Below are 10797 nucleotides of genomic sequence, written 5' to 3'. Positions count from 1 at the left end.
GACCTTTCTCCTTTCTCTAATATATTCAGAAAAATGTTTTGTCAACTCGTTTTACCTCTTTGGTAATCCTTTCTTCCACCTGACTATTTGCTTTCTTGATTTCTTTCTTCGTCTTCTTCAGTTTCACCAGATGTTCTTCTCTTTATTCATCATTTTAGGATTCTTTATATTTCTTGAACACTGTTCTTTTTGCCACCTCTTTTGAGAACCAGATCAGTTTCTTAATTCTCTTTGTTTACTTTTCTAACATATAGATCTGTTGCCTTTTAATTGCTCCTTTTAGTTAGGCCCACTAACTTAACTTGTCACAGGGAGCGACACTTGTCACAGGGAGCCCTTAACTTGTCACAGTCGATCGCCTTTGCCCTTACTTGTCACAGGGAGCGACGGTCGCTCCCTGTGACAAGTTAAGGGCAAAGGCGATCGGCGCCATTTTGAAACCTCCAGCACCGGCACCCGCATGATTAAAGGGATGGTTCCCGGACCCCCCGCTAGACCACCAGGTACATGTAAAAGGTTTTTGGAGGGGTCGGGAGGGTGGGAGAAGCAAAGGGGTAATTTGAAAAGGGTCGGGGTGGGTTTTTTTTTCGGGCCATCGGCGCCTTTTTATCAGTGGTAGCCAAAATGGCGCCGATGGCCCGAGAGCAGGAGATCGCGCCGAGGACCCCCCCCCCCCACTGGACCACCAGGTAATTTAACATTTTTTGGGGGGGGGGGTCGGTGGGGTTTTATCTGCTCAGGCCTCACTAAAAAATTAACAATGTGAATTGGAATCGGAACGATTCCAATTCACAATCTCTAACGATCCGATTTTTCCCTCCCACCATCCGAACCTGATCGTTAAGACGATCGGGCACACGATTCACATCTCTATAGTATAATGCTATAGAAACGTGTAGTAGTAGTAGTAGTAGTAGTAGTAATAATGGTCTTTATGTTCCTTGCAGGTAAAAGCGATGATGAGGGAAGTGTGTGTAAACCAGGACACAGTACAGGGAAAGGAGATGAAGATGGCAAAGATAACAAACGCCCCAAACGACCTAGAACAATTCTGACAACCCAGCAGAGAAGGGCATTCAAAGCTTCATTCGAGGTCTCCTCCAAACCATGCAGGAAGGTATGTTTTTAATATTTAGTTGTTGATCTGATGGAGAACTCTATGAGTTTAAGTGATGCAGTGGTGCTTTAAAATTGTTTTAAAAAAAAAAGTCCTTTTAACTGAGTCCCAGAGGCACAGTGAGAGGAAAAGATATGCCCAAGGTCACACAGTAGGTCAGTAGCACAGGAAGCATCCTGACCACATATTTTAGGCTTTCTTCAGAATCATCTCCAGTTCTCTGTAATACCACTCCTCGTCCTCTAGTCTCACCAATTAGGATAAAGTACACATAGAAAAAAGATATTATTTTAATCACTAATGTCTTGTCCAGAGAACTGAAGTACCTAAGGAATACTTTTATAATACTGCCTTCACTGGCAGTCATCTTACAAAGCTGCTGAGCATTAGCCAGCTCATTGCAGCCTCTGGAAAAATGTGCAGATTCATGCTTTGTGGAGCAGGAATCACCAGCGAGACCCAGAAATCACTTAGGGAAACCAATCCGCATAACTTTAGGTTTCAAAAGAAGAAAAAGGTATTTATTAAGTCCAAAAATCAAAGTGCAGATAGGCAGAAAAAATCATCAAACAGTCCAAAATGCACAAAACAGGAGAAACAGTTTCTAAGACAGTTCCCAATTCTCTTTCTCCTCTCATGCAGCTTGAGTCAATCAGGAGAATTTTCCAAGACGGATTTCTCTCTTCCTAGGTCCCAATGGCTTCCTATGGTTTGGATTGGAATTGCGAGTACACACCCCGCAACATGCCCTACACTAGGCAAATAAAAGTTTATTAGAAATCCCCACAATATATCATGCCCATCTGGGGAAAGTAAGGCAGAGAGTTTTTCCGTAGCTGGTCCCTTAATTTGGAATACCATGCCGAAAAAGTTACAAACAACATCTGATACAAAATTTAAAAAAAACTAATGAAAACTTGGATTTTTCATCAGGCCTTTGGAACAGGTGTTGAATTAAAAGAAATTTCTATTTTAGGCCTGGATTCTCTAAGGTCGCAGACCTTAGAGAATCCAGGCGTAGTTATTCGGCGCGAAACTAGCGGTGATAAGGAATCTTACCTTTTGCCGCCAGCGGTGTCACCATGGCATCGGCCCTAGTGCCGCCCCGATTCCTCCTCTTCAGGGGCTGGCTCCACCCCGAGCTAGCTCACGTGAAAAGGGACTTTTCACGTGCAAAAAGTTCCTTTTCGCGTGCGATAGCGTTAGAGAATGACCACCTTAGTCAGCTATCACATCTACTATATAATTGAAAATGGTGATGTGTAGCAGTGTGAAATGATTGGCTATGTTGCTTTCGTGGACCCCAAGGCTGAAGCAGGATTGGCACAACCTGAGGGAATGAGCCCTGCAAGTTCCCACCATCTGTAGACAGAGCGAGATAAAGCAGAGACCCAGCTGGAGCTTCATCTTTACCAGCCCTCGTTCCATTCAGGTTGAGCCTTTGGATGCTGGAGCCAGCAGTTCTTAGGTGGGGTCTCTGCTGTGAACTGGAAGGGAGGTCCTTGGATGGCAGGGTCAATGGCAGGTGGTGATCTGGCATGTCGGGAAGCAGGCAGAGGTAGGTGACAGACAGAAGTTAAATGTGATCCAAGAACGGGCAAGGGTTGATCCAGATATCTATTTGAAGAGAAGAAGGGACAGATGGGAAGGGAGATCTGGCAAGGAGAAGCACAAGAGGCAAGGAACACAAAAGACAAAGCTGATAGACTGGGCTGAAGAGAAACACTGAAGGCAAGCAAGGCTGGAGACACATGCTGAGGCAACATGCTCTACTTTAGGTAGCGGGACCTGTTGCTGAGGTGTGTTGTGACTGGATCATAGCCTTTAAATAAGACTCCATCCACCTGGCCAAGATGATGAGATGGACAGTAAAAAGCTAAGAGAAATTAGGGAAGCTAACCAAATTGGTAGTGCAGTAATAATGAGAGATTTCAATTACCCCAATATTGACTGGGTAAATGTAGCATCGGGATATGCTAGAGAGATAAAGCAGATTGTATAAATTACAGTTTTATGAGGCAATTGGTTCAGGAACCGATGAGAGAGGGAACAATTTTAGATCAGGGGAGCACAGAATTTGGCAATAGTGATCATAATATGATCAAATTTGAATTAATAACTGGAAGGGGACAGTAAGCAAATCCATAGCTCTAGTGCTAAACCTTCTAAAGGGAAACTGATAAAATGAGAAAAAAGAAAAAATCTGAAAGGAACAGCTACAAAGCTAAAAAGTGTGCAAGAGGCGTGGACATTGTTAAAAAATACCATCCTAGAAGCACAGTCCAGATGTATTTATATATACTGATATCACACTGGTTTACATTCAGGTACTGTAGGTATTTTTCTATCCCCAGAGGGCTTACAATCTAAGTTTTTATACCTGAGGCAATGGAGGGTAAAGTGACTTGCCCAAGGTCACAAGGAGTGACAGCAGGACTCAAACCCTGATCTCCTGGTTCACAGTCCACTGCTCTAACCACTAGGCTATTTCTCCTCCCTTACATTACATCATGATAGGTGGAAGGAAGGCAAAACGATACCGGCATGGTTAAAAGGGGAGATGAAAGAAGCTATTTTAGCCAAAAGATCTTCATTCAAAAATTGGAAGAATGAACCAACAGAAGAGAATAGGATAAATCATAAGCATTGGCAAGTGAAATGTAAGACATTAGTAAGACAGGCTAAGAGAAAATTTGAAATAAGTTGGCTGTGGAGGCAAAAACTCACAGTAAAAACATTTTAAAATATATCCGAAGCAGAAAGCCTGTGAGGGAGTCAGTTGGACCATTAGATGATCGAGGGGTTAAAGGGGCAATTAGAGAAGATAAGGCCATCGTGGAAAGATTAAACAATTTCTTTGCTTTGGTGTTTACTGAAGAGAATGTTGGGGAGATACCGGTTCTGGAGAAGGTTTTCATGGGTAATGATTCAGATGGACTGAACCAAATTATGGTAAACCTAGACGATGTGGTAGGCCTGATTGACCAACAGAAGAGGAGTAAATCACCTGGCCCATATGGTATCTAACTCAGGATTCTGAAGGAACTAAAAAATGAAATTTAAGATCTATTAGTAAAGATGTGTAATCTATCATTAAAATCATCCATTGTACCTGAAGACTGGAGGGTGGCTAATGTAACCCCCATATTTAAAAAGTGCTCCAGGGCCGATCCAGGAAACTAGAGACCAGATAGCCTAACCTCAATGCCAGGAAAAATAGTGGAAATTGTTCTAAATATCAAAATCACAGAACATATAGAAAGGGATAGTTTAATGGAACAAAGTCAGCATGGCTTTACCCAAGGCAAGTCTTGCCTCACAAATCTGCTTTACTTTTTTGAAGGGGTTAATAAATATGTAGATAAACGTGAAACAGTAGATGTAGTATATTTGGATTTTCAGAGACTTCTAGGAAAAGTAAAAAGTCATGGGATAGATGGTGATGTCATTTTGGATTACAAACTGGTTATAAGTCAGGAAACAGAGACAATTTTCTCAATGGAGGGGGAGGGCAGTGGAGTGCCTCAGGGATCTGTACTGGGACACGTGATTTTCAATATATTTATAAATGATCTGGCAAGGAATACAAAAGTGAGGTAATTAAATTTGCAGATGATGGGGCATTCCATGAAGTTAGCAAGTAGCACATTTAAGACTAATTGGAGAAAATTCTTTTTCACTCAACACACAATAAAGCTCTGGAATTTGTTGCCAGAGGATGTGGTTAGTGCAGTTAGTGTAGCTGGGTTCAAAAAAGGTTTGGATAAGTTCTTGGAGGAGAAATCCATTAACGGCTATTAATCAAGTTTACTTAGGGAATAGCCACTGCTATTAATTGCATCAGTAGCATAGGATCTTCTTAGTGTTTGGGTAATTGCCAGGTTCTTGGCCTGTTTTGGCCTCTGTTGGAAACAGGATGCTGGGCTTGATGGACCCTTGGTCTGACCCAGCATGGCAATTTCTTATGTTCTTATGTTCAACGCATGGGCAATCTGCAAAGCATAAGTCCCTATTCGTTGTATTCGTGGGTTTGCGAAAAGCATCGTGTTCCCCCATGAATAAAACATATCATATTAGTTTCATTCTTTTGGCTCGCAGTGATTTCTTAGCGGCTGTTTGAAATAGGAGAAGGCCATGTGGGAGTATCCATAGCAAAAACCGTCCTTTTCCTGTGAGTCATAGAGTGGGTCAGACAGGTTGGCAAGGAGACCAGAATGCAACCTATCAGAGCTAAGTATTTTTCTAATGCAGCCAATCGCCGCTCTCACTCAGTGCTCTGTGATGCTATTCCTGATGACGCTATATTATTTATACGTTAAGCAATCGGCGTGCCACGCTCTTCTTTGCGGGGGTGGTCTGGGGAGGTGGCTGTACTCAGAGCTAGTCTGAGTGACAAATCTGTATTCAATTGCTAGCTGCTTTGATAGAATTTTCCATTGAAAAAGATATTTGTTCGATTTTGCTGCAGTGCTGCCACCAGCTAGCCATGATTTGTTTTTACCACATTTTTTATTGATCTCGGATGGTCTTTCTGTCTGTCCCACTGAGATAAGCTGCTAGCAGTGGCATTTTGCTGCTTATTTTATATTTTACCCCCTGGGGTAGGTTGCAAGCAGGATTTGGGTGTTGTGGGTGGGAGATATATTCCATTTCTAGCTAGTTTCATAGAATTTTCCATTGAAAAAGATATTTCTTCATTTTTGCTGCTGTGCCAAGCCAGGTTTTTTTTTTTCACTGCAGTTTTGGTTTTTTTTATTGAACTCAGACTGTCTCTCTGTGCTCTTTTAAGCCAAGAGGGCAGTACACTGGGCATCAGTGGGCCCTAGGCAGTTTTGCAGACTCACATAATTGGGACAGCAGTGCTTTTTAAGCCAAGAAGGCAGTGCACTGGGCATCAGTGGGCCTGTGGGCAGTTTTGCAGACTCACATATATTGAGACAGCAGTGCTCTTTTAAGTCAAGAAGGCAGTGCACTGGTCATCAATGGGCCTGTGGGCAGTTTTGCAGACTCACATATTGGGACAGCAGTGCTCTTTTAAGCCAAGAAGGCAGTGCACTGGGCATCAGTGGGCCTGTGGGCAGTTTTGCAGACTCACATATATTGGGACAGCGGTGCTCTCTGAAGCCAAATCCCCAGTAAGCCTCTTTTGTAGTTACAAGTTTAGTGCATGCACATACAGCGGTCTGTGGGCAGTTTTGCAGATTCACATATATTGGGACAGCGGTGCTCTCTGAAGCCAAATCCCCATTAGGCCTCTTTTGGAAATAATTATTTTAATTGAAAGCCCTAGTAGGCAGTGACATTATATCCATAATGTCAGGGAAAGCTAGACGTGGTCAAGAGATTGGGACTGGCACAGGAGGCACATCAAAAGGCAGTGCCAGTCCCCCATTAAAGTTAAAAAGGGACCTGTTCCAATCTAAAATCTCTGGAGGAGCAGGCAGTTCCATCCAGAAAAAAATGAAATTTTAAGATGATGCATCGCCACCACCTGTTTCTGACCCTGTAGTTTTGGAGATGAGGGAAGGGGAGGCTGAGTCATGAAAGACAAAATGGCAACACCCAAAAGCAGCAGTGCAAGAGCAGACTCGACTTAGCTTTGAAAATGTACCACTGGCACTGTTTGCTTCTGATTCTGATGAAGAATCATCTTGAGTGGGATTCTCATCATCAGAAATGGAAGAAGTAATAGCTGAAGAAGGTTTAGGAGGATTAGTTAGTCCTGTCTTAGCCTCCACTTCAGTGCTGCAGGGAGAGATGAAACTGATGATGATGAGGAGGAGGAAGAGCAGTCAGCGCAGGCACAGAATGTAACTTATGCCCCTGGCATTGCTTATCAGGGTACTTCGGCTCCACTGCTAGCATCTACCCCGAAGGCTATAGAGAAGGGATCATGAAAGAAATCGTTGATCTGGAGCCACTTTAAAGTGATGGAGGACCCACGTTTTGCTTATTGTAATTACTGTGCCAGAGCTATTAGCGAGGCAAGCAAATTGGACATCTAACTAATTTTGGCATGATGCATCATATGCAGAAACAACACCCAACAGTAGTGCCATCTGGGGATGGTGGCAGTACCAGTCAGGGGACCCCTTTTTCCAGCAGTGTTAAGTGGTTGAAAAGGAGCAGAGTCACCCCATGCCCTCAGCCCCTTCTAGCAGTCAGGTGGCAGGCGAGCAGCCTCCTGCCATGTGGCAGAAGCGACAACCCACCATGGAGGAAATGGTGTGGTTTCAGTAACGCTATCCCGGGGCAGAAGGCAGGCAGCCTTAAAGGTTGTAACCCGAAGCATTGGTGAAATGATTGCCATTGATGACCAGCCCTTGCAGATAGCCAATAATGTGGGTTTCAAGCATTTGCTGAAGGTCTTATTTATTTTTATTTAGCATTTTTTTTATACTGAGGTATAGCATAGTTGCCTTCACTCCGGTTTACATATAGAACAACTTGTTACATTGAAAGATATTAAACTTTAAATTTAACAATAGTGGGGAATGGCACCAAAAGAAGAGATGTGAACAAAGAACATAGTGTAAACAGGGTAGATACACTGAATAGATAGGCAGATATAACTGGGTTCTTCAAAAAGGAGGCATCAGTGGCTTGAATCAGTAGAGGTTGTCCAAATGGAATATTTAAAGTTGGCAGTTAAGGGATTATAGTATAAAGTTATTGAGAGTTGTCCTTAAGAGAATGGTTGAGAAGCCAAGACTTTAGTTCTTTTTTGAAGGATTTTGAGTTTTCTTGCGCGGTGAGGAAGGGGGTAGTGAATTCCAGAGTTTTGGTCCGATGATGGAGAAGGCTCTGTTTCTGGTGGAGGATAGTTTGGCATTTGGGAGTGAGGGAATCACAAGTTGCAGTTTACTAGAAGTTCTTGTTGTGCGTTGAGGGCGAAGTATGTGTATAATGTCATCAAAGGCAGTGTAGTCGGCTTTGTAGATTGCATTGTGGATCAATGAAAGAACTTTGTATTCAATTCTTTTTTCTATTGGGAGCCATTGTAATTGGTTGAGGACAGGGGTAATGCGATCATATTTGCTTTTACCCGTTAGAAATCTGGCAGCAGCATTCTGAAGTAGCTGCAAGGGCCTCAAAGATGATTTTGGTAGACCAATCAAAAGGGAGTTGCAGTAATCCAAGCCGGAAAAGATGAGGGCTTGAAGTATGGTTTTTAAATCGTGGGGGTGAAGAAGAGGTTTTAGGTGTTTGATTATTTGAAGTTTATGAAAGCCTTCTTTAATTTTTGTAGAGATGTGTTTTTTGTAATTTAGATCAATGTCTAACCAAAAACCCAGGTCTTTCACGTTTTCTTTAAGTTGGATGAGGGTCTTATCGAAGTGAAAGGGTGGTATTGTTTTTAATCCAAGGTTTTTTCTGTTAATTAGGATACATTCAGTTTTGCTCATATTTAAGCATAATTTGAGGTGGATTAACATGTTTCTGATTGCATCAAGGTGAGAGGCTGCTTTTGACATGGCATCTTCTATCGTAGAGGAGATTGGAACGAGAATTTGTATGTCATCAGCATACATGTAATAAGTTATGTCAAGGCTTGATAAGAGATGGCATAAAGGAATAAGGTAGATGTTGAATAAAATGGGAGATAGAGCCGATCCCTGAGGTACACCTGTTTCGAGGGGGATAGGGCTTGAAGATACATTGTTAAAAGAAACTTTGAAAAATCTATTATTAAGGAAGGAAGTAAACCAACTAAGAGTTTTGCCAGCAAGCCCAATAGATTCAAGGTTGGAAATCAGAATTTTGTGATCCACTGTGTCGAAGGCTGCAGAGAGGTCCAGCAGAATCAGAAGGTGACCTTTTTTGTTGTCGAGTCCTCTTAGGATGGTATTGGAAAGGTTAAGTAGGAGAGTTTCCGTACTGCAGTTTTTTCTGAAGCCGAATTGGGTGGGATAAAGAATTTTGTTATCATCAAGATGATCGATGAGTTGTTTCAGAGCAGCCTTCTCAGTCATTTTGGCAAAGAAGGGTAGGTTAGAGATTGGGCGGTAATTATTTAGGTCATTAGGATTGAGGTTTTTTTTCTTTAAAAGAGGTGTAACAGTGGCGGTTTTTAGCTTGGGAGGTAGCTCGCCTTCCTCTAGCGATTTGTTGATGATGGCTGCAATTGTAGGGGCTAAAGGATAAGCAATTTCTTTAAGTGCTCGAGTGGGAATGGTGTCAAGGTCGTGGCGTGCAGGATTGATTTTTTTCAGCATTTTTTCTGTTTCCGTGATGGAGATGGGTCTGAAGTCGAGCCAAGGAGAGATGTTGTTTGTTGAAGTTAGAATATTGGAGTTTGATGAGGTGCTGAAGGCATCTGTTATTTTGGAAATTTTGTCCTTGAAAAAGATAGCTAAATCTTGGCTTAGGTTTTTTTTGGTGATGGTAGAGTTGGAGATGCAGTTATCGGTAATGAGGTTGTTAACAATGTTAAATAAGGATTTGGATTGTTAAATAAGGATTTGGATTTGTTAAATAAAGATTTGGATTTGTCTTAGTTCCAAATTACAAAGTCCCCTCCACAATCACATTTAGCAGAAAGGTCATCCTGGCTTGTACAACCACTGTCGCAGTCGCATCCAAGCGCTGCTAGCTAAGACTGAGGGGAGTGTGTATTTCACCTGCAATATCTGGACCGCCATGAATGCTGCACACTCTTATCTCTCCCTGGCAATACACTGGTGGAACCTGGCTGAGGCAGGGGCAAGCAGCAGCTCTATTAGTGAACAAGTATCAGGATGGAGGTGGGCTTTACTGCACACCCATCTGATGGACGAGGCCCATTCCTCAGCCAATATTCTAGCATGCATCAGACAGATGCTGGCAGGCTGACAGCTATACCAGCGAGACAGGAATCTTCTGGCAGGGTTCTTTGTCACAGACAATGGTGCAAACATGGTAAAGCAATATGCGACAGGCGCTTTCAGAACATCCATTGTTTTGCACACACTCTGCACCTGGTAGTGAAGTTAGCTCTGGGTTGGAGTCCAATCACCAAGAGAATGAATACCTGCATATGTAAATATACAAGTGCAGGAACATAGCAGCGCACTTCCACAAAAGTGTGAAGGCAGGGCAGGTTCTCTGACAAAAGCAGACTGATTTGAAGATGCCTCACAAGCATCTCATTCAAGACATTGGCACCCGGTGGAATTTAACCTATATGATGCTGCAGAGGTTAGTGGAGCAGCAGACCCCCTTCTTGAACTCTCTGCGGCAATGGACATAGGTGTGCATAGTCCCCTAGGGCATCAAGATTGGTTAGTTATGAGTCAGCTGGTAAAAATCCTGCAGCCCTTCAAGGATGCCATGGAGGAGCTGAGTTCCAGAAGTGCCATCTTGGCTGACATCATCCCTATAGTTAATTTTCTGGAGGAAAATTTGGAGGGCTTTAAACAGGAAGAGGGATTGACAGCAGAGGTGCTGTATTGTCTGGACTTTTGCAGAAGCAGGTGCAAGAGAGATTACGGCCTTTAACAGAAGACTACACACACATGCTCGCCACATTTTGTGATCCCCGTGTGAAAGGGAAACCCGCCCTACAGTACATTGTCTCCTATTGGTGAAGGAGTTGCTGTTAGTAAAAGTTCATGATCAGGAGCGCCATAGGCAGAGAGAGATTAGGCATGAAGCAGAGGAGGAAACATCGGGCACTTCAGAGAGTTGTGTTAGCCCAAGCA

At 42.9% G+C, this 10797-nt stretch overlaps 1 protein-coding gene across 1 annotated transcript in view; it reads left to right on the top strand.

Annotated features, from left to right (window-relative positions):
• Window positions 1-947: 947 nt before the first annotated feature.
• The window catches only part of LOC115082424 (LIM homeobox transcription factor 1-alpha-like), a gene marked incomplete at its 5' end in the record, with an annotated part of 67543 nt that continues 57693 nt past the window's right edge, over window positions 948-10797 (top strand). The window contains 1 exon segment of the mRNA XM_029586658.1: window positions 948-1117. Within this exon segment, the coding sequence (XP_029442518.1) occupies window positions 948-1117 (170 nt within the window).

Source organism: Rhinatrema bivittatum, unplaced genomic scaffold (assembly GCF_901001135.1).
Source record: "Rhinatrema bivittatum unplaced genomic scaffold, aRhiBiv1.1, whole genome shotgun sequence".
Classification (NCBI taxonomy): domain Eukaryota; kingdom Metazoa; phylum Chordata; class Amphibia; order Gymnophiona; family Rhinatrematidae; genus Rhinatrema; species Rhinatrema bivittatum.
This window is presented reverse-complemented; position numbering and strand designations above follow the sequence as displayed.